We start from the raw sequence: 23,994 nt of genomic DNA, 5'->3' as shown, positions 1-23,994 counted from the left end.
CCCTTAGGGTTATACCTGCTCCAAGTGGAGCCTCATCACTGAACCACTCTGAACCAGGGGTATATCTGCTGTGGCATAGACTTAGCTGCAGCCACAGTCACTTCGAGGCACACCTGTTCCGGTGTGGCCTTATCCGTGGGCCTTGACCACAGACCTGCTCCAGCATGGCCTCGCTCACAGCCCCAGTCCCTTCGGAAGCAAACCTGCTCCAGCATGGCTGCACCCCTGGCTGCGGTCCCTCCAGGGGTGTACCTGCTCTGTTGTGGGCTTATCCATGACGACATGCTTTGAGGTGCTCCAAGCCAGACCTCGTGCACAACTAGTGATGCTTCAAGGTGTACCTCCTGCAGTATGGACTTGTCTATAGCCACAGATGCTTCGAGGTGTACCTTCTCCGACATGGACTTGTCATTGGGCCACAATCCCTTCAGGGGTATACCTGCTGTGGCACAGACATAACCACGGCCATAGGTGCTTCAGGATACACCTGCTCTGGCATGGGCTTATTCATGACCACACATGCTTCAGGATGTCCTGTTCCCAGGTAGACTCATCCACAGGTCACAGTCCCTTTGACTCCAATTCATGCTGGAGTTCCAGCCTGTCCAGTACAGCAGCACAGAAACAGCAGCCATGCCCTGGCCATCTGCCAGCCCAGGCACATCTCCACTGCTGTTATCAAAATGCTCCCGGGCACCGCACAACAAGGTGATAAGCAGTGCAGGAGCACAGCAAGCAGCAAAAGCAAAAAAGCAGCCGCTAACGAGCACCAGACTAATACACCGGAAGGCAAACAAGCCCCATGGCAAGTACAGAAACCTGTCTTTTAATAGCTAAACAACAATAAATTCAAACTAGCACATTCCATTCATATCTGTTGTTATCTCGAACCCTTGGAGCCCTTCGTTGGGTGCCAAAAAGCGCTGCTGTGGCTTAACCCTGGCCAGCAGCTAAGGCCCACACAGCCGCTTGCTCGCTCTCCTGCTTGGTAGGAGGGGGGAGAGGATCAGAGAGGTAAAAGTGAGAAAGCTCCTGGGTTGAGCTAAAAACAGTTTAGTAGGTAAAGCCAAAGCTGCGCACACAACCAAAGCAAAGGAGAGAATTCATTCACCACTGCCCGTGGGCAGGCAGGTGCTCAGCTGTCCCCAGGCCAGCAGGGCTCCATCACACGTCACGGTTATTCAGGAAGACAAATGCCATCATTCCGAATGACCCCTCCTTCCTTCTTCCCCCAGATTTATATACTCGGCACGATGCCGTATGGTATGGAACATCCCTTTGGCTAGTTTGGGTCAGCTGTCCTGGCTGTGCCCCCTCCCAATTCCTTGTGCCCCTCCAGCCCTCTGAGAAACTGAAAAGTCCTTGACTTAATATAAGCATTACTTAGCAACCGCTGAAACCATCAGTGTGTTTTCAGTATTACTTTTACATCAAATACAAAACAGGGCACTTACACCAGCCACTAAGAAGAAAATTAACTCTATCCCAGCTGTAACCAGCACAGTTTGTTATGATGGAAGACTGTTACGTATGCTTATACTTTCCTGTAATGTTTTTGATGTGAACATCAAAATGTTAAGGTCATATTAAGCAAAATACATGGAGAATCCATGGAAAATTACGTACTGAATTCTAGTGAGTTTCTACATAAGGGTATTATTTGGCTACTTGGGGTTTTTACTGTGCATGAAAAGCTATGAATGTTTTTAAGTAAATAAAGGAAAAACACTGCAAAATGTGAATTCTCAGTTTACAATTATATTTTCAATATTAAAAATCATACCAATAAATTTAACTGATGTTTTAGTCTTCCACTTGTTCTTACCCCCTTTTTTTTAACGACTTAAAAGCAATTTCTCAATTGTGCTGAAGTGTTATATCGGAATGGGGTTATGCAAAGTGACCTTCATGTATTTTTCGGGAGGAATGTCTGATGCCAAAAGGCTGGTAGTTCCGTAATAAGGGAAAGTAATTTTTCTTTTTTCTTTAAAGCTTTCCTGAAGAAAGCTAATGTCTAAAAAAATTAACTAATTGTATTAAACAGTAAGTAGATAAAACATGCATGTTTTCTAATCATTGAATCTCATTTTAATTTCTATCTCTTTAAGCATGCTGGAAATATTAAAGAAGCTGCAAGGTGGATGGATGAGGCTCAGGCTTTGGACACAGCAGACAGATTTATCAACTCCAAATGTGCAAAATATATGTTGAAAGCAAATTCCATTAAAGAAGCAGAAGAAATGTGCTCTAAGTTTACGAGGGTTTGTTGCATTTAACTGTAGATCTTTTGAATATCGTGGATGTAATCCCTTGTGGAATAACTTTTTGCGTTGACTTTCTGCTTACCTTTACTATAATCTTTTAAGTTCTGTTTCAGAGCAACTGTGGTTGCTTGCTTCACTAATGGCAGTCAGTATTAGGGTTTGAATTAACTTAGTTAAGCATAATTACGTAGTATTAAGTCAAAACTTAAAGCTTGGATTTCATTATTTTTGCCAGGTAGGGAAAATACAGCATGCCTGTTTGAGAGAGAACTTCTCAAATTATTTTTTAAAGTAGTTTTTGGGCTTGATGTTGATTCTGTAGGATCCTTGAAAGGTCTGATAAAGCTGCCTATGTGTCACTTCTTTTGTAATGGTAGTAAGCTAGAAATCGGGCATCTCTTGGAACAAAATTTCTGTGTCTGCTAGGTGAGAGGCTTGCCAAGGTGCCTTCCTTGTGTGAACCAGCTCTCATCCCTAAGGCCATATCTAACAGTGATAAAGGGAAGTGGGCTATTGTGTCTTCCCCTTGCCCTGATTGCCTACCCATGATGAGTTAGCTGGCAGAAGAAGTTTGCGTTATGCAGATTGCTTAATTTCATGCATCAGCTTTTGTCCCTGCCGTAACCCATTCTAATAGGTTTGCTGGTCTCACAGGTTAGTTACTTTTTTTAAAAAAAATTGATTTTTCTTGCTGTTGCTCTTTCATAACTGGAAGTCAAAACAGCTCAATGTAGTCTTTCCAGAATATTTGGCAAGTGATAGTTTTAGAATATGGGTGATATCATTTTATGCTTTGTCAGTGGGAAGCGAGCAACAAGCTCTTGGGACCTACCTGCAGAAGTAAAGCATTTTTTGCTTGTTTGTCCCATTTTTCCCTTCTCTCTTGAAGAGCAGGAGAAACCTGGAGGAAGGTAGGTTGAACAGGAAGGGGGGAGTGGGATGTGGATATTCATAAGGGGAAAGCTGCAGGATTTTGGGGAAATGGAGGCAGTATGCAGGCAAACATGGGAGAAAGGGCAGTTTGTTTTATATAAGCTTAGCTGTATGTAGAGTTTTTGATGCAAAACTGCTATGAATCTTAATTGATCTCTTTCAGTGCCTTAAGCAGCTTTCAGATGATGTCAAACAAGCAAGCATACCAGTTGCCCAAAACTGAACTTTAAAAATAGAATTTGCTGGTGGTGTTCTGTGTAATTTTTTTCTAATCTTTCTTTGCCCCTATGTCTAGCTTATTAATTAAAAAACAATAATTGAAGAAGACTTAAAGTAAGCATAATGAAAATGGAGCGAACAGTTTTTCTGATTTTTAGCTGCCTAAATTGGACTGGTTTGAAGACTGCCGTTCTGTCTCATTTGGGGCATTCTCCTTACCCTTCCATTTGATTATTATCTGTCATTTTCCAAGCTTTGGCTCTTGCCTGGTTTTGGCATTAAGCTTGAAAGGCATATGATGAGTTCTACAGATCTATGCAAGTATATATAAATACCAGATTTGGAAGACAACTGTCATCTCCTCCTTTGAATCGGGAGGTGTCAAAGCTACCAATATTCCTTTTGCTTTGCCACCGCTCTCTAGGACTGATCATATAAGAAATAGCCTATTACTACTGTCAGTTACTATGCTTAGCTCAATCAGCAGGTATCTGGAAGATACAGGTGGCAGTTTTAGTGTACAAAAAAAAAAAATTCTCAAGGTGTTCGTGTCATGCCACATGCTAGAACTTTTCAGCCATTTCTCTTCATGCTGCAATGTGTTATTTGTGCACCCTATATTAAAAACACTGAATATCTCGCTTATTCTAAAGATGAGGAACTGTTACAGTTAAATGCTCACTACCTGGCTATTCATTGTGTATTTCTGACTCTTCCAATAAGTGGAATATAGAGGAATTTTTTTTATTTTTTTTTTTTTAGTTAATGAAGAAAGCAAGTCCATCTTAACTGTGGCATTTCTGACTTTCAGGGCTCCAATTTTGAAATTTAGCATTCTTTTGATAGCCTCTTTATTTGTGCTTTTAATTAGAACAAGGTAACAGAAATGGCAGTTAAATTGAATAAGACTTATTTTTTTAAATAATGGTGTTTTTCCTTTCAGGAAGGAACCTCGGCAGTAGAGAACTTGAATGAAATGCAGTGCATGTGGTTTCAGACAGAATGTGCGCAAGCTTACAAAGCAATGAACAAATTTGGAGAAGCACTTAAGAAATGCCATGAAATTGAAAGAGTATGTATCTAGTTAAACTTCCTAGGTTGGAAAACACTAGCTTAAGTTTACTGTGCTGGTATGTTTCCTTTCTGAGCGGTACGAGGTATGTGTCATTTAGCTTCAGGAGAGATTTTGTTTCATGTTGGCTACTGGCGAGTTGATTAAATTACATTTCCTCCTCAAAATGGCAATGTAAACTATCTATTATAATGAGATTCTGTAAAGTCATTTGAAGATCCAGGAAAGAACAGAAAACTCAGAAATAATCTTATTTTTGGCAGGGTGTGTAAAAATAGGTATTTGGGTACAAACCAAGAGTATGTGTACTGTAAGTCCAGAATGAACATGGCTGAGCTGACAGACCCAGCCTTAAAGTAAAGGGAAGATACTGCCTTCGTTATTGTTAAGCCACTGTATTTTAGAGGGAGAGAATAAATGTAAAAATCTTATCAAAAATATTAGATATCTTCTCCTTTAAACTGTAGCTTAATATTATTTTTTTTAAAAGAAGCTATTAGAAACATAAAGCCTTCTTAAAATAGAAATTGTATCCAAAAAGGGGAGGATACTTGCACATTAACTGCAGATCTGTAGTAAGGCTAGCCAAAAAATTGGGATGCACAACTTCTGAAAAAAAAAATCAGTCTTGGTCTCGTTTTTTTAAGCACATTAGCATCTAGAAAAAAAGACCAGACAGCTGAGGGTGTAAATCACATGTTCAGAGAGGAGAACATAGTAGGAAGCTACGCCTCTTTGCAACAGAGAGGCTTAAGGAGATTTCAACACATGCTTTTCTGCAGAAGGGACTAGCCTGTGGAATATTCTTAGATTAGAACATACCAACAAAGTGATTCACCAAGACCATATTCTGTTCACACAAATCCTTTAAATATATTTGTGTAAATCCTTTTGAAAGAATTTGTGTAAGAAACTGTTAGTCTTGTAAATTGTCTCGTGTACCAGAAGAGGTCAGCAAATGAAGAGCTGATTTTAGGTCACCCTGAAAAAACATTCCAAAGGAATTAAGTCGCTGTGTTTATAATTTATTTATTAGAGGAATTGATTGAAGGTGTGGTAGAGATCAGAAGTAAGATAGACAAATACGTTGCATTTGGAAGCCATCAACAAAGCTTTTGAAAGAAAAAGCAGTGCCTCTTCAATCTCTTAGGGGTACCGGTTATGCTTAAGGCAGTCTAGTTGATAAAATGTATTCTGGATTGCAGAAACACTTTTGAAGTCATCCTTCACACCATAAAGTATCTGAACTGTCTCAGAAAAAGAAGGGAAGTTGATCTCGTGGATTTAATAGCTGGTTCACGGCTGGGAAAACAAGAGTAGGAGCAAATAATCAACGTATACAAGAAAAATAATTTATCATGGAGCTTACCAAGACGTGTCTCTGGGGTCTCCATTGTTTGATGTATCGGCAAATGATCACAGAAAGGGAGCAGTGTAAGGACAACACCTACAGTCTCAGTACTAAATAATAAAATGGCACATGAGACATCACGTTCAGCAGTGTACTTGGTGGAGGAGGGACAAGAAGAATGCCTATGCTTAAGTAGTAAAAGGTCTTACATGAATTATTGCTGCTCAGAAATCCTGGAACTGTTACAGACAGTGCTGCAAAAACTTCTGTGTTGGTGTGGAGCAGCAGTCAAAAGGACAGTGTTGGGAATTAAGGGAAACTTTTCTTCCGTTACATAAATCCGTTGTACTGTTTACATCTGAATATCACACCTCCTTAAAAATACTAGTAAAATATGTGCTGTGGAGTACCTTCTGACATGGAGAGATTGCAGCTGGCTTGTCACGCTTACTGTTTTATCCTCAGCTTTGACAAGCAACAGCTGAGTTTAGGATGAAGGTATATGAGATCATAAGCACATGGAGAAGTAAGTTGGAGAGGGCGATGACCCTCACTGCTTCTCAAACAAAAACAAGGGGACAATGAGGTTGCAGTGGGGAAAGCAGATCTTGAACAAAAGAAAGTACTTTCTTACACCTTGTGTGGAATTCCCTGCCACAGTATTTAATGGAAGTAAAAATTCTACTCTTGACTGAAAAAAACCAGAGCAGTTCATAGAAGAAAAATTCTTCTAGTACTTTTTAAATATGAATGTAGAACCTTTGCCCCTTAAACTGCAAATTGTCAGAGGGTAGTTACTGTTAAGAGATTGTGAAACGGGTGAATTTTCGTTCTGACCTATGTTGCCTTCTGTTCTTTTCACCATGACTTTATTTTTGGAGAGTTTTGTTAACTCGTATATTTGTCAAACAGCGGGCTTTTACTAAATTATTCCTCTGGGGAGTGTGTGTATTAGAAAAGCCAAGGTCAGTATCTGATTTGTTAATACTTGCTAAATAATGTTATGTTCTATTGTGTTAGCATTTTGTAGAAATCACGGATGACCAGTTTGACTTTCACACTTACTGTATGAGGAAGATTACCCTTAGGTCTTACGTGGACTTGTTAAAACTAGAAGATGTACTTCGACAGCATCCGTTCTACTTCAAAGCAGCACGAATTGCCATAGAGATATATTTGAAACTTCACGATAATCCCTTAACAGATGAAAATAAGGAACACGAGGCTGATACAGGTATTCAATCCTCGGGATTCATTAAATATGTAGTTTCACTAATTACTGGATATTTTATGGAAATCCACCTTTCTTATAGTTGTCAGTTGTAGTAGCCAAAAATAAGTTTTGTCACAAGTTGAAGTAGATGAACTGTAACTTGGCCTCCATATAAAAGTAGATGTTTTACTGAAAGTTAAAATAATGCCCATTTTAATTTTGGTTATGATAAAACAATTACGTTTTTTGTAGTCACAATTGTAAAACGTGTTTGTGTTATAAAATGGATGGGAAAACACGGAATTCTCATGGTTGCTGGTCCATGAAATAACAGATTGAAGCAGGTGTGTTTGCTAGCTCTTCGTAAACATTTTATTAGTATGCAAAAAAGTTGTCTAGATGGCAACTTGAATTTTATAATCTCTTGCTTCTGATGTAAAAAATGATGTTCAAATCCATCAATTTCTTTTTTTCTTTCTCATCTCTGATTTGAGAACAACTTACGTGATTATGGCTTGGAGCACCTCAGATGTTATGAGATAAGGGCTGTTGAATCCTTCAAGAGGAATTTGTCAAGTTTTAGTATTTCTCATCTCGGTTCATTTGTGTGGCTTCAGGTTCAAATTAAGACAAGCAGAAGTGAAAAAGAATTCCTGGTAGCTGCTTTCCAATGTGTTTGAAATTATTTCTCCGTGCTTTTATTTGGAGGGAGGAGAGGATCTGAATATGAGTCAAAAGTAAGATGTCTGTAGGGCAATAAAAACAAAGCTGGAACTGCCTGTGCCAAGGTGCAACTATTCCACCTTATTTTTGTTAGACCATTTAATTACTACGTTAAATATAATTCACGTTGTGTAACGGCTGAGGAATAAATCAGTGTGTATTGGTGTGCACTCTTACTCCTGGCACTGGATTTATGGAGTCATGCAGTAGTTACTTTGTTCTGCCTTTCAGCATGTTACGCTTCTGTTGAATTCCTATTGCCGTGATTTCACAAAGGGATTTGTGAATTGTGAAGCAGCGGCATAGACTGTAAAATCCTCTGTCGGTAGTACATAAGCTTTTACAAATGTAATAGCAGCATCACTAGTTAGTATTTATGGTGTAAAGATGATGATGCAGTCTGACAACTGATTGAGAATGTTTGTATTAGATGTCAACATTGTCTGGTTTTGCCCTTTGCATGTGTACAGCAAATATGTCTGACAAGGAGCTAAAGAAGCTACGAAATAAGCAGAGAAGAGCGCAAAAGAAAGCACAGCTGGAGGAGGAGAAGAAGAATGCTGAGAAAGAGAAGCAACAGAGGAATCAGAAAAAGAAGAAAGATGACGATGATGAAGAAATCGGAGGACCGAAAGAAGAACTTATCCCTGAGAAGTTGGCAAAGGTGCTTACTAATGTAATAAGAAATTCATAGAAATTTCTAGAAAAGTTACAGTGAGCACACGTACAGTTTGAAAGCCATTCAGATAACTTGTTTATCTCTTGTATGGCTTCTCTTCACAGGTGGCATTTTAAAAAGAATTCTTTTCTAGGAGTAGTTTGTTGGATGTACTGTCAGTAATGTGATGAAATCACAGTTTTTGTGCCTAGTTCTCAAAGGCAGCGACTGAAGTCGTAGACATTTGCTACAGGTGGAATTATCTTCATGTGTGTGTTGCACTAACTTGTTGATTATACCCTATTTCTAGTTGATCGGATGGAAGTCTTTCTATTCTGTATGTAAGGTGATTATCATTCACTCTTTGTCCCATACTATTTTTTAATTTATTAAGCATAGACAACCTGTGAAAGAGGAGACACAGAAATACTGAATGCTTTGACAGCATTTGTTTGCATTTGTTTTGAATGGGGGCGGGGAAAAAAGGATAAAGAAGCTGTTTGGAAATAGTGGTAGACTAGACCGAGGTGGACTTTGAGATCTGGGTTAAGAACTGTAGAGTTATATAAAGGGGACATGACCCAGAGGACTGTTCTTGGACTAAAAGTTGTTACCTGTAAGGAGCAGGAAAACTCTTGGAAAATGTGAGGAAAGGTAGTTTACAAAATAGATACAGACTGGAAAAATTAGTTTATGGTAATAGCAGTATAGTATCCTAGATACAGTATTTGGTATTTTCACATTACAAAGCATAAAGGCTGTTATTGGCTCTTGGGGTGATAATTGAAAATTGAAATGGTAAACTTCACTCTCTAGCCAGGAAGCAAGCGACTTAAAAAAAAAAAAAAAACAACAACAAACTTGACTAGTCATTTAAGAATATTGTTGGTGTTCCCATTGTTTAGCTCACTGGTTGCAAGAAGGAGCATTCTAATTGCAGGGCTAGTTAAGATTGAAATGGTCACTATGGCATGTATTGAAATGGAGTTCTAGAGGAGAGAGAGATGTCATGGGATATCCCAGGAAAATCTAGGCAGCCCCCAAGATTATAGAGAATAGTCGCAGCTGTATAATGCATTCCTTTGGTAAATCTCCCCTGGTTATATTACATGTAATACCAGAATCGTGATACAGACACTTCCAAATTCGGTTGGTTGCAAGTGCCAGAAGACCATTTCTGACGTGGTCACTTGCAAACAGTTCTCCTGAAACGGTTGCCCCTAGACTACTTTGGGTATGTAGCTTCAGCATTAAAGGCATAGCCTTGAAATCTCTTTTATTTTACGTCCCGAATAGTTTAAGTGTACAGCTATGACTGATGTATGCAAACTCATAAGAGCACGTATAAATTACGTGATTTTATAATGAAAACTGCTGTAGTATATGCTTAGCAGGAACCTCATAAGCTGTCCATCATTGTCTTCAACTCCGTTATTTGCAGTGAAGTGTATTGCTTCAACATTGCTAAATTGTTATTGACAGACAACAATTAAATTTTGTATCCGATTCTTGGAGAGTGGCTTATATTCATAAAATGTAAATATGAGGGACAACAGAGAGTTCTTGCTCAAATTATCCCTAACCTCTAGATGCCAGTGATCTGTCTGTAAAGAATCCTTGCACAAACTTAATTTGTGTTAAAGCTGGCCATTTACTGGATTACGCTAGCCAAGACCAGAAGACCATGATCAATACCTGGTTCCTTCAAGCTTGCTGTTAGTATCTTGGCTGGGAATGTCACCGTGACCGGGCAGCTTTCAGGAACCTGTCTGAAGCTCACATGAACAGACTGTTGTGGCCATAAAGCAGTCGTTCACCAGCGTCTCGGGCCCGTGTGTGTAGATTGGCGTGGGGGGCTGCACTGCCCATTACAGTGCAGGTTCAGCTGCAGCTTTGTTTGCCTTCTATCATACGTCAGCAGTGAAGACTTGTATCACTATAGGAACATGTGATTTGTAACCACAAAGCAATTTTTTTAGACTTAACAGTCTGCGTTTAGACACTAATGTTGAGCGAAAAATGCAAAATTTGTAACAGAAGAGGTAATCTTACGCATTTGCCTTATGAGAGTTACTGCTGTGACTCAGAAATAGCTAATTCTGTTGTGAATTACTATGTTTAAACTTTGACTTAGTTCTGTGTCACTTCCTTGAATCTGTAGGTAGAAGCACCTTTGGAAGAAGCCATTAAATTTTTAACACCCCTGAAGAATTTAGTGAAAAATAAAATAGAGACGCATCTTTTTGCCTTTGAGATTTATTTTCGAAAAGGTAGGTGAGAAAACTAATGAAAGAAAGCAATTTGCATTACATAAAGACGTAAATTTGAATTTAAGCAAAAATTATTAATGAGATATGAGGAGTCGGTCCCTGTTGAGACACACAACTTTGCATTGGACTGATACCCCAGCCATGAGCAGTCTGTGAAAAACCAAAGTTTGAACATTTGGTGATTATCCACTTTTTTTTGCTGTGTTTAAATCTATAAGCAATGAGACTGTAGTTAATTTTCCCAACTTGCATTTGCCCTAGTTATTTGTTTGTATCTATAGTTTGCAGAACTACACACTGTAAAGAAGTGGTGTACAGTTGCTAATGAGAACTGGTCTTTTGAAACACTTGACTTTTGAATTCTTCTATCGGGTAAATATTATGCTTTAAGAACTTATTATGTTCAAATTTACATACTAGTTTAACAGGCTTAATTCAATGGTTAAATAAACGCATGTTAGAAAAAATGGCTGTAGCGGTACGCTCAGCTTTAATTTCTTCGAATCAGTCTAATTTCAAGCACTGAATACTGGAAGATAATGCAGCGAGTTCCAGCCACAGGTTTGTGAACATTTGGCAACGCTTTCTTTTCCAGAGAAGTTCCTTCTGATGCTTCAGTCTGTGAAGAGAGCCTTTGCTATTGATTCTAGTCATCCTTGGCTTCATGAGTGTATGATCCACCTCTTCAGCAGTGGTATGTATCTGTTCAGTACAACTTCATCTGTACACGCTTCCATATGATGCCTAACCCTCATAGTCACTGATTTTTAGTTTATGGACTGTTAGCACAGTTAATTCAAGATATTTGAGACACATACTAGATAGCATGAATCGGTTGTTTTAAAAGCTAAAATTAAATTATGTTGATTATGACTGCAGTTGGATGTAGTGGTTACTCCAGCTTGTGCAGTTAAGTCTTGAAAAGCCTGTGAGTAGTACGGTGAAGTTGTGAAAGAGTGAGTGAGGAAATGGAAACTGCAGTGACAAATCTGACTTTTCTGCTGGCAGCCTGTGTCAGTGTGCGAGAAAAAGGCTTTGGATTTTGTCCTTTGTGTTAGAAGTCTGGAAGGGTTCTCTCCCTTCCTTTGCCCCAAAGGTCACCCTTCCTGTTGGTGGCTGCAGACTAGATACATTTAAGAACAGGCTTGTATGACCTCTATCTAAACTCCTAATGGATTTTAGTCTGTAAGGGAGAAAGGACTGGAGTAACAAAGGCTTTGGCTTTTTTAAGTATCAGAAAACTGTCACAGTTAAGCTTTTTCCAACCAGATCCATTTATTTACCCTTTTGAATTTCATGCATCTTTGAGATATTTTTTTTTCATTTATAATAATAATGTAAGTGTGACAGGTAGTAAAATAAATGCATTAAGTAGATTTTATTGTGATTACCTGTGCTTACCTCTGTTAACTTCCCCCCCCCCCCCCCCCCCCGATTCAACAGTATCTGAAAGTAAGGATCTGCCTGATGCGGTTAGAACAGTGTTAAACCAAGAAATGAATCGGCTTTTTGGAGCAACTAATCCAAAGAACTTCAATGAAGCTTTCCTTAAAAAGAACTATGACTCATTACCACATAGGTTATCAGGTATTCTGCCTTGATCCTTTTTCTGCCCTGCTTCTGCATTTTCTGTGCTGCTTTAGCAGCGGTATCTCATTATCAGCACCAGTGATGTTAAAAATCACTCTTTCCATGAGGAATGCTTTCTTTTTCAGCTTGCATTTTTGCAATAGCATGACCACCAGGTTGTCTGTGGTTTTCTCTTAATTTTTTCTATATGCTGCTAAAATACCAATTTTTGGACTTCTCTGTCCTGTCCTCATTTCTGATGCATGCGGAATGTATCATAAGGCTGCAGCTATTTAATGCATTTGTGAAATAGTTGGTATGTGAAATAGTATTTCTGAGTTGCAAAGTTGTTGGGGTTTGGATTTTGAGAAGTGTGTTGGAAGAGGCTGACCGTCCAGAGAAACGCGCTGAGAGCTCAGCAGGCCCAGGTGGCACCCAGCGCTAGTGGTGTGCCTGACCAGGAAGGGGAGCTTGGGTGGTGCTGGTCACCTGTTACGAAGGGCTGCCTGCCCACAGTGGTCACATACTACGGTGTGTACACCACTTAGGAAAGGGGATTTAAATCACCCAGGGAGCAGCGTTACCGTTGTGGCTCAGTCTGGGCTCAGGCCTGGTCACAAAAAGCAGTGAGTTTACTCTTGCATCTTTTCTGGCATCAAGTCCCTTCAACTAAACTGTGTCCCGGTTGTGTCCTGAGCACCGTGTTACAACAAGAGCTCTGTGTGCACGCCTCTTCTGTGCCCCAATTTCCGTGTGAGGAACACGGGAGCAGTGGTGCTGGAGGGAGCTGTGGTGTGTTGCAGCAGGTCTGATTTGTTACCGGCGCTGCCTGGGATTCCATAGCATGCTGCAAAATGCTCCGACTCTGCAGTAAAGACAGCGCCGATCTGTTTTAATGCTTTGTCTAGCACTGAACAGTAGACTTAAAGCTACCCTTCTGCTTGCTGTGGTGTCAAGCTTCAGTGCTCCAGGTGGTTCCCTGTTGAGCTACTACTGTAGAGTCCAGTGTCCCTTCTTAGTCATATTGTCTCCATTTTACGTTTGTATACAAGATGTTTTTGGTCATCCACTGGGTGATGAAACATATTTTTCCTCCTGTAGCTGCCAAAATGATGTACTATTTAGATCCTTCCAGTCAGAAAAGGGCAGTGGAGCTGGCGATGACCCTGGATGAATCCCTCATGAACAGAAATCTTCAGGTAACACATTTTATAAATTGTAAACAACTTCTGGTATATCTATGGAAGCTCTATGGAGGTAAGAGGAAGCCGAAACGATTGCTGTGCCTCGTGATAAGGTTGGGTTCTCATGAGAGAAAGCGGTACTGGGTTCATCTGGACTGCAACGTTTAATGTCCTTTTCACACATTTATTGTAATTTTGTTGTAATATGAAGAGAGCTAGCTAGCAGCAGAAACCATGTTATCGCCACAGGGAACAGGAAAGCTTAATAAACGCAGGAGGGTTCACACGGCAAAAGATGCTACAGTCCTCCCCAAAAAAAGGATTGCAGTCTGGCCAAGCTCTAGCTGCTACACAGGCCACTGTTCACAAGAAAACGATTGAGTTAGGAGTGGCTCGAACTCTGTGAAGACTTCCTATATTCGTTGTTCTGCAGGCTGTGTGCATTATCTTTGCTTTAACAAAAAGTGCGTGTGTACATTTTGGCCTTGGTACATAGTTTAGCAAAAAGCTTATCGAATTTTGAAACTCTCCTCTATTCTGGTGGTCGTGGAATGATCTCACTGGGCCACTGGCACTGTGCCCCCTTCCCCACTCCCCCGCCTTCGTTTGGGAAGGCTGTTAGCTCTGACTTGCGATTCAAAGTATTCAATTTTTGATAAATTTTGTTTAAAAATTTATAATTAAAAAAATAAATTTTGTTTAAAAAGTAATTTTTGTTAGTATCTATGTTTCTTACAAAGAATAATAAACACTTTTTTTCCCTGCTATGACTATCCACTGGCAGAGCCTTACCGGACAAAGCAGAGAAGGAATACAATGGCCTTTCTTTTTTCTAGTCTTTCTAAACTGTTTCTGTATCCCAGTCAAAGCAGTTCCTTTGCCATTACTGTGAGTGTCCGGCGCATTTAATTAAGTATTAAGAGAGATTCCTTGGCAGGCCGTGCAAACCTTAGGATGTTAGTTTCTCTCTGTCCCCCTGGCACTTTATTTCTTTATTGTGCTCTTTATGTCTGGGGGCTTAAGAGATACTTTTTTTAGACCTATTGCAAGTAAAGTAGGTGAACTTTCTAGTAGAATTATTCTTTCATGGGCCAAAATCAGCATTTTACGAAACACATCCCTTTGGAAATACAGTGGGTCCAACAGAACTTATAATTGTGAAGGATTTTAAGTTCAAAATAGAATTTTTGGACAAAACAGAGGGGGTGAAAAAGAGAGACAAATGAAGACAATTTGCCTTGATTTATGACCTTGCTTAGGATGTTAAAAGATTCAGCTCCTTTCTCTAGCTGATCTGGTTACGGGAGACACTCATGTCTTTTATATCCTAAATACATATTTAGCAGTTTTCGTAAACTGTTTTCTTCTTTGGGTTCTTTTTTGTTTGTTATTGTTTAAGCATTCTCAAAGGGCTTAAAATAATTTATCAATAGATTTAGAGAACAAAAAAATTAAGTTGCTTTGAACAGCATTCTTTTTGCCTCATAGCTGCTTTTTGCCTGAGAGCGGGATTCTGGGACTTGGACTGGGGAAAGATTAAAATGTAACGAAAAATGCTTGGTTGTTTTAGAGGTGTTAACTTGATAAATGCTTCTTGTAGTCCTGCTGACTCAGCAGCATGTAAAGATGATAGACGCAGCGTTGTGATAAAACTCAGAAGGTTCAATTTTAGGTATTCTTGGTGTCAGCATGAAGAAAGACTCAGGAGTTCTGCTGAACTTCTATATGGAAGTTGAAAGTGCCCTTAAAAAAATGAGTATCTGAAGGAGTCTAGGCATTTGTTGAAAGGCGTTCTTATGCGCAAAGAGATCAAATATATTACATTTAATTTTGGTGAAGACCAGTTGTCTCAGGGCACGTTGCAGGCATAAATCTAGATATATTTGGCCTTCTGTGGATGCCAGTGTCACGAACAGCAAATGTAAGGAAAAAAGGGGTTGTTGAAGAGAACGTCATAACCCCATAGCAGGAGGACAGAGCAGTTAATACACAGAACAAATAAAAGCTGTAGTAAATGTCAGAGGAGCGGAAAAAGACTAGCTTGCTGTGCTAAGGCTAGCATACACGACATGGGTGGATGTTAAATGCTGCTGGGCTTTAGTGAAGCTCAGTAGGTCAGTTTCTCATGTTTGGAATGCAAGTTGGAAAAAAACACAGGCAATCTCATTTTTCTCTCCTAATTCATGAACAAAAATGGATATGAAACTGCAGATACATTGAAGGATGTGATAATATCCGGGTAATTTTGTTTAATTCACTAGTTAGACACACTTCAGTAAGTCACGTATCCTTCAGTGTAAAGAAAAATTTTTTCCCCTACCAGAAATGTTTTCACATCTAATTATGGTTATTCAGCTGATGATATTTTTACATTTTAGTTATGTATTATTAATGATTAAATATTTCATAGTTCTTTCAACTCTATCTGAAAGCACGTTCACAAAAGTGATGATTAGGAAATTATAGTATATATTCTGGATCCGTTGTTTTATTTGCGAACACTAAAATACAAATGTATGTTATGTATTGCTGAAATGTTCAGCGTGTCCTGGGAGGGGAGGGGGAACCACAAACCCAAAAAACACATTTAGATGCAAGTAAGCCCAGTTTTTGGTTGCCAGCTAGTAAGATTCAATTCTTTTTTAGGAAAATAAGGAACAGCTGACAAATTAGTGTTTTCATATTCAGTCAAGATTTCTAGCTGGTTTTGGAATCCCTTTTTAAACTGCATTATTTTGACTCAGACTCCACTGGTATTTCATGCTGTGTCTAGTTTAAAGGGAAAAAAAAATCATTTGATATTGATAGAAAACAATACTTGGAGTTTGTTTTCTTTGTAGTGTTATATTTCTGGTTTGTGAGTGTTCAGACCAACTTTTAAGAAGGCATAACACTTCTTTATTTTTCTCTTTAATTAGACTTGTATGGAGGTATTAGAAGCTTTATGTGACGGTAGCCTTGGAGACTGTAAAGAAGCATCTGAAACTTACAGAGCAAATTGTCATAAGCTTTTCCCTTATGCTTTGGCTTTCATGCCCCCTGGATATGAAGAGGATATGAAGATCACAGTTAATGGAGATAGTTCTGCAGAGCCTGAAGAACTGGCCAATGAAATATGAACAACTTTATTGGAAAAAAATGACATTGGACCATATCTGGTGTATAATATTTTTGTCACGCACCTGCTGAATTGCTCTAACTTACACAGAGAACAGAAGGAAAAAAAATGTTGCCTTCAAATAGTTTTACTTTTTTTTTTATCCTGCTGACAAAGTATATATATAAAATATCTAACATATTACTGGATATAGGTTGTTCGGTTTCTTAAAAATTAAAAGCTGCTAAAATTGAAGAAAAAACCCCCTTCTCCTTACCTACCTACCCATGTTTTTAAACTAATTTATATAAAATCTGGAGGCGTATAGCCCTCGGAGCAGGTGTGTGGCAGAAATATTACTTTAAATTTGTCTTGTGAGATTACTGTTATCTCAGACAGCAAAAATGCTGTTTTAGCACTGGATTCTTTCACTGAGCACAAAGAGTTGATGGGGCTTTAGCATCTGACTGATTTTGATACGGGGATGATTCTGTCCATAGGAAGTATGCAATGTGAATCAGAATATACAGAGAAGCCCGCAACATACGCGCTATGTTGTGGATGCTGGGACATACGGATATCAAGCAGAATTAAGAAACATAGTGTGTTCAATAAGCTTGTTGTGTCTCTGAAACTCACTGTACACGATCAGTTTGGTGTTCTTGCACCACAGTTTTTAACTGAAGGAACCAGTTAAAACTCTCTCTCTTTGAATTGAACTCGGGGGGTGGGGGGGGAGAATCAACATTGCTGTTCTTGAGATGAACCTATCGGCGTAGGTTGGCCAAACTTTTTAAAACTGTAATGCAAGAACCAAATAAAATTATGCACTGTGATGTGGCACCAACTAATAGGAAAGATAGCATGCATTTTTCACATAGAATGAAACAAAATGAGGACATACTATGGCTTGAAGTTGCAAAGAGGAGAACTCCTGACTACCATTTTGACTGATCAAGAGACTAATAGTTTAAAACCTCAGCAGGCCTTGTTCACGTTATGCAGAAAAAAAAAAAAAAGTGCTGCAGTTTAGATACCTCTGGAACTTTTCCACAGTGTCACAGGTTTGTAATACTTGAAGCCCTACATTTCTAAGAATATATTTCTTGCTCAGTTGTTTCAGGCAAGCCCAAGACTTTGTAACTTTTAAGGGGCCCAAGATTTTTTTTCAATAACAGACCAGCTTCTTATTCCTGCAGTTACAGATGTAATTTCCTTTGTCAAACATAAGGTACCAAATATAATGCAATAAAATGTTTTGAAAAACAATTGTGTGAATATTTAAACCAATCTCTGTTGTACTTTGAAAATGAATGGGTTCACTACAGTGCAGCTCAGGGTTGGCTTACTGTGCTGTCCAGTTACGCTAATAATGTCACTGCTGATGGGTGGTAGCTGAGTATAAAGTGCAAATGCATTATATGTAAATACTGAATGTCTGGGAAGTCCTATAACACAGAATGCTTTACTACTTGGCTTTTAAGTTCCACCAATGTTACGTTGAATTTTATTTTCAAAGTCAAGCTTCAGTCTACGAGTCTACTGTGTTAATAATATCGATAAGCGCTCAAATTTTTTTTTAATAGGCTCATCATATAAAACAGAGGAGAAAATAAACTACAGCTTCTAAAGTGAGTGCCTTCTTTGCTGCAGAAGTTCAGTTACAGAGTATCCATCGTGTGGATACCCAGCCTTCCTCTTCCACGTCATGGAATTCAGTGATTGACACATACAGTTAAGAAATCCAGGAAGACTTATTGGGGTTTGTAGTTTTCTAACTGTCAGAAGGACAGATTTTTGTTTCTTGTATATTCAGCCCCACTTTTTTCATGGTTAGACTATCCTTGTGTATGTTTGCAGTGTAGTTCATGTCAGAAATGTAGGTTGTATGGCAATATTTGTATATTTAATCTGCTGGGCTTTTAGGGACTACTAGAATACCTATAGAGCCTTTAATTGACTCTGGTATTTATGTCTAGATCTCAGTCTTTTCTGCAGCCTGAGATACCTGGACTGCATGTCTGCTGCAACTACTGAAGATGGTTCAATCTTGCCTACACAAGCTATGAGCTTTTGGCCTTGCCTCTGAGTATTGCTGCCGTTTTCTTGGCTTCTGATGCTTAGCTGGAGGCAGATGAGTGCTCACTCTTTTTAACAGATTGTGAATTGCATCAAGCAATTTTTTTCCCAAATTTTGTTTTTTGGGTGCTGCCTATAAATAGGATTATTTCCTTTACTTTTTCACTGCCTGTTTGTGTTTGTGTTGAAATAGATGAACTAAGAGCAAGAGGTTACTTGTTATCTTTCATTATGCAAGTGGGAAAGGATATTTCTGTGGGCCTTCCAGAAGCCTCCATCTACGCATCCATTGTGATTTCCCCAAAGGCATTTCTTCATAACCTTGCTGAAGGGCGTCCGTAGTGCTTCAGAGATTATGCTTTTGGATTAAAGAGGTTCCTCATCCCATTCCAGAAGACCAAGTCCCAGGAAATGAAACTCAAGTCAAGAGTTTACTTGCAGAAGAAGGTTCTTTAACTGGCAAAGGAATTGCTATTCCTTCATCTTTCAATCTCTCATGTTAAATGCAATGCTAACTTCCAAGGAAGAGTTTTTAAGAGGTGGAAATGAAGTCAATCCAATGCAGTGAGTCTTGCGAAGCAGTAGTAGTAGTAGTATTACAGAGTGTCATGCTACAGTGAAAACTTGGCTTTGCATGCTGAGATCCAAAATCGTAATCACGGGTACTTGGCTGCAGAAGCAGGTGAGCAGGGATTGCGGTCATGGCCAGAGTGACCCGGAACGTTGGCTTGCTAATGACATGATGTGTTTCGATTCGTCATGTTTTTCGCTGGAGAAATGTTTTCACCATCAGTGGAGCCACTGGTCATGAGATATGCCATGGATATCTTTCCTGGGGACAAAAGTCAAACCCGATTTTTTTCCCTGATGGAGACTGTAGATGGTGCAAATGCACGTTGCATGAAGCAATGCCAGAGTCAGAACTGGACTGAAATTGTAAGTAACTGAAAGTGGTTGTTTGCCCCGAGATAGGCGATGTTCTCACTTTTTCCATTTGGAGACCAGAGCATTCAGATATGTGGTATGTGTGAACAAACAGGTAAAATAGTCTCAAAACTATCTAGTCAGTAACTCGCATTTTTTCTTTGCATCTTAAATGCCTTAAAAGCTCCTATATTCTTCTACAGTTACGGTTTTTTTCAGTAGAGGTCTTAATGCTTCCATGTTCATGGGGGAGGAATCATATCCTGATGTGTGGTGTGTCAGCCATAATACAGAAGAAAATTTGTCGCTCAATTTTCCTCCTAGTGAGGAAGAAGAAAATTCCAGTTTTCCAGGGAGCTATCTAGGGCTAGATGAGGTACATACAGTTAGCCTATTAAATCTTCCTGTAGTGTTTGCTTTGGTTTGTTTTTCCAGGTCTGGAGGTGCTCCAGCTCTACAGTAGACCCTGGAAGTTGGTGTAGCACCTTACTCTTCAGCCAGATTGAATTGTCAAAGCTCATAGACAGGAAACGCCAATGAGAGTAGGGTGAGATCAGGCCTGAGAAACCAGAGGTGCAAATACAATTTCGGTATCACGTGAGCAAGTTAAAGTAAGAAAACTTAAGATCTTTGTCTAACATGATGCCTTTGAGAGTTTGAGCGATGGTGCCGTCATTCCTGCAGTGCTAGCGTCCCATACGCCGCAGTTGTGCTTTGAATGTGTGCCACTAATTCTAACAAAAACCACTTGATACAATAATCCAGCTCTATACCTGAATTAAAATGATTTTATTTTTCCCTTTTAATGATTGCTTTAAATGTTTTTTGTGTTTAAATTGCTTTAAATGTTTGAGTGTTCTGTACTGGGTAGCTAGCTAGCTTTGAATCTTTCCCCTGTCTTTCCCCCTAAAAAAGTTTGCTCTAAAAATGCAGTTGGTATCTAAGTGGTAATGTAAAATAGCTCAAACTATGTGGATATAAGAGTTAACGCTTGTCTGATAACATACTGCTTTGAGATCCTGTGGAGGAAAACCATGCAAATGTAGTACAGTTACAATTAGACAGTAATATCAGTAAGGCATTGAGCAGTCTATAAGCTCATTAATGAAAGTTAACGTTCCAGACAGAGGAAGATAGTTGCTGAGCTTGGGGAAAGGCTCTTGCTTCCAGGAGTATTCCGGTTGTGAACTGTTCCTGGATGTGGTAAGGAGCAAAGGGCGTACATTTTTATAAAACTCGTGGTCATGTTGTAATGATTGTTATTTCCTGGAAATTAAAGCTGCAGTCTACAAACACCAGTTTTAATGCCTCTTTCAGGCAGAGACTCTTCTTCCCAGGAGCATACGGCCAGCAGTGAGAATGGCAAGGAGCAACTGATAGAGCCAGCTCAGCAAAAGGAGACTGAAGTGAGTTATAAGGAGGTGGCATAGTAGAAATTCCATTTTTAGATTAAGTATAAAATAGCAGGGTTTTATTACTAGAAAGATTACTGAAGCTGTAAATACTGTAAATGCAGTCTTCCCATGCTGAGGAAGCTGTAAAATATGTATTACTTCTACAACGGTACAAGCAAATAGTAGTATGTTCACAAAGATTCTAGCTTTGTATGTTGGTCTTCAAGTAAATCGTGGCAGAAAACTCAAGAGGACAAAGATTGTCCAGTTTACAAGGGACCATATCAAAGGGTTTGTAAGAATATTGCAAGAGAAATATTACTATGAAATCCAAAGCATCTTAGAATAGCTTTCCTAAGATGTTAGTTGTTTTAATTGAAAATGTTACATCTGCTAACTGTTTATAACAAAAGTCAAGAAGTACTTTTACGAAATATTTCTGCCTGGCACTGCCCATTCAATATCTACCTCTACTAGTCCTAGTCTAATTCAGCTACAGCATAATTTTAGCCATTTAGCATCTAACGTAGGAAAAAGTGTCATTTACCTGGTTGGTGAACAAATGTATGATGATGGATAATGTTTAGTTTTGAACTGTAATGCAATAAACCACGAACTTAGTGAAAGTCCTGTTGTTGGTTCAGTGCAGCAGCATATTTATTGCTTCATTGCTGATCCGTTCAAAAAAATCTTAATTATAAACTCCACAAAGTTACTTGCAATTGTACTGGGATTTGCTTTCCCTTCCAGCCTTCCTAACTGGTTAACAATGTTGTACTGTGTTTTTACGCTCTTCTCTGGTGGTAGCAAATATCAAAACTGGCAGGAAGTCAATCAAAGAATAAAAATGCTGAGTTCTGTTTGTACATGAGTACTAGTGTTTCCTTGTAGGGTTCAGCGTCCTCCTTAGATGCCCGCTAGCTTTGTAACAAACCACCCCTTGACTAGTTCCCTTAATTTCCCCATCACCTCCTTCCATGCTGACGGGTTGTAAACTGGGGTGCGGGTCTCGCCCAAGGGAGCAAGATCAGTAGGGAAAGACTGTGGCTCTCTTTGGAGTCGGGCTAGAAAAGAAGGACCTCAGCAGAGAGCCGCCTTTCCTACCCTTCAAGCGAATTGTATGTACGTGTAAAAAGAACCTTTGATTTTTCAGGCTCCAAAGAGCCAACGTGGGGATTTGGGAAATGCTCTTACTGAAGGATATTGAACAAAAGGGGTTTGAGGGGCAAGCTGAATGAAGAAGCGTTTGCTATTTTCCTCGGGTCTGGTTAGGGGGGAGAAAATAACAAATCTCAGTAGCCTCCTCTTCCCCACCCATAAGCCCTCCTTTCCTGACTCGGCATCCCCGGATGTCTCGTGGCTTTAATCAGTCAGCAGGCAAAATAATATGGTAATGCTGACAAACTGGAGCAAAAGTGACTAGCTAGCAGCTGACACAGCATTAGAATAACCCATAGCGTGTTGTGAACTTGACCATTAAGATTACCTGGGAAAAATTGCTTGTTAACTCCTGTGTGTAGTGAATAACAGTTCTGGTGAACACTGTCTGCAGCGAGCACAAGGGGCTCCAGCAACATGCACATTCTGTACTTCGTTATAAACGTCTGGCGGGGAGGGAGATGCTGAAGTGACTACAGCACTATCCTCATATCCATCCCTTTGGGTGTGCAAGGGGAGCTTGTCACAGTAAGGGTTGCTTTGCACGGATCATCCCCTGCTGAAAAATAACATCCCGTCCTTGTCAGTGTCCTCAGCAATTTCATTTTTCTTTTGTGAGAGGGAAGGGGTGTTCATGTCGGGTAACTGCCTGCCATGAACTTTTAATACTTTCAAACTTCACCCTTCTCTCTCTGGGAACAGCTCCTCATGATTGTCTACAAGAGGACTTAAGGCACAGGAGATTTATGAGGAGCCAAGGTCGTCTAGCAGTTCATACGTTATATTATCTGCATAAATCTGTCAGGACTGACTTTTCATCAGTACCTGTCCGTTCCATCAGGTATAAAGGCTCTTCCTACCTTGTCACTATGCTGCTGGAGATTGCTCTGAAGGTCTCACATGCAGCAGCAGGAAGACACCACCTCTCTGCGGTCACTGCCTCAAAACGCTGAAGGGACACATACCAATTGCCTAGCGAGTCCCCTTCCTGCAGCTATCAAACCTCACCAGATGCTGCTGGAGGGGAAATAAACACTGTTCTGAAAACAAAGAAAAGCCAAGTGGGCAAGTCATCGTACAGTTAGCAAAGCAACGTCAGGGTTCTGTTCTCTTTATTTTTTTTTTTTAATAATACGTACAAAGGTAATGTTCTCGTTTGGATTGCATGACTTCTGCAATGCCTAAGCTGTTGTGAAGCAGGGGAAGGAGGAATCCCACTTGGGCAATGACTTGGCTGTGCTGTGGACGAAGCAGGCTGTGGTTCTCCAGAACTGGGGCTGGCTGGTACGCTTGCCTTCGCACCGCTAACCCAAGGGATGTGGAAACGCCCTTTATTTAAGGGAAGGTAAAGGGTGAGCAAAGATGAGGCTGTTGTGTGGTTCATGCAGTAAGACTGCCGTTTCCATGGTAAGTGCGTGCAAGTCACGGGTTTGTGAGGGCTTTTTCAGGACCTTGCCGTGCCTGGCATTTTCCCCTGAACTTCCCAAAACCAAGAGCCATTGCTCCGTTCTTTTAAGAGCACCACAGAGATGTCCCGTCTGCCCCTGGCAGCAGGAACAGCTCTTCTTCCCTGAATACACTTTGTATGATTTTATCGCAAAAATTTGAAACTTAAAAACATAATATACTGACTCCTCATAATATATTGAGCTGATTTTAGTAATTATCTGCTAATTTTTTGCAGTTTTATTTTTCCATTTACAAGTATTTTTATAAAGTTCTAGGAAAATGTAAACAGCCAGAAGCCAACATCATGCATTTCAATCATTACTTTTTTTTTCTCTTAGGAATCACCAAATGCTCGTAATTCTGCATCTCATTTCACTTGCAATATCAATAAATGTCTTAATGAAATGTAACTGGAAAATATTTTTTATATGTTTGAG

General features: G+C 39.6%; 1 protein-coding gene across 1 annotated transcript in view; it reads left to right on the top strand.

Moving 5' to 3' along the window:
* The window catches only part of NAA15 (N-alpha-acetyltransferase 15, NatA auxiliary subunit), a 46,566-nt gene extending 24,750 nt beyond the window's left edge, over window positions 1-21,816 (top strand). Inside the window, exons 12-20 of the mRNA XM_056321881.1 lie at window positions 2,109-2,261; window positions 4,360-4,488; window positions 6,860-7,073; window positions 8,246-8,439; window positions 10,595-10,703; window positions 11,299-11,397; window positions 12,147-12,290; window positions 13,374-13,471; window positions 16,375-21,816. Of these exons, the coding sequence (XP_056177856.1) occupies window positions 2,109-2,261; window positions 4,360-4,488; window positions 6,860-7,073; window positions 8,246-8,439; window positions 10,595-10,703; window positions 11,299-11,397; window positions 12,147-12,290; window positions 13,374-13,471; window positions 16,375-16,575 (1,341 nt within the window). The 3' untranslated portion in view covers window positions 16,576-21,816. The remainder of the gene's footprint in view (window positions 1-2,108; window positions 2,262-4,359; window positions 4,489-6,859; window positions 7,074-8,245; window positions 8,440-10,594; window positions 10,704-11,298; window positions 11,398-12,146; window positions 12,291-13,373; window positions 13,472-16,374) is intronic.
* Window positions 21,817-23,994: the final 2,178 nt, after the last annotated feature.

The sequence above is a fragment of the Falco biarmicus genome, chromosome 1 (genome assembly GCF_023638135.1).
Source record: "Falco biarmicus isolate bFalBia1 chromosome 1, bFalBia1.pri, whole genome shotgun sequence".
NCBI lineage: Eukaryota > Metazoa > Chordata > Aves > Falconiformes > Falconidae > Falco > Falco biarmicus.
This window is presented reverse-complemented; position numbering and strand designations above follow the sequence as displayed.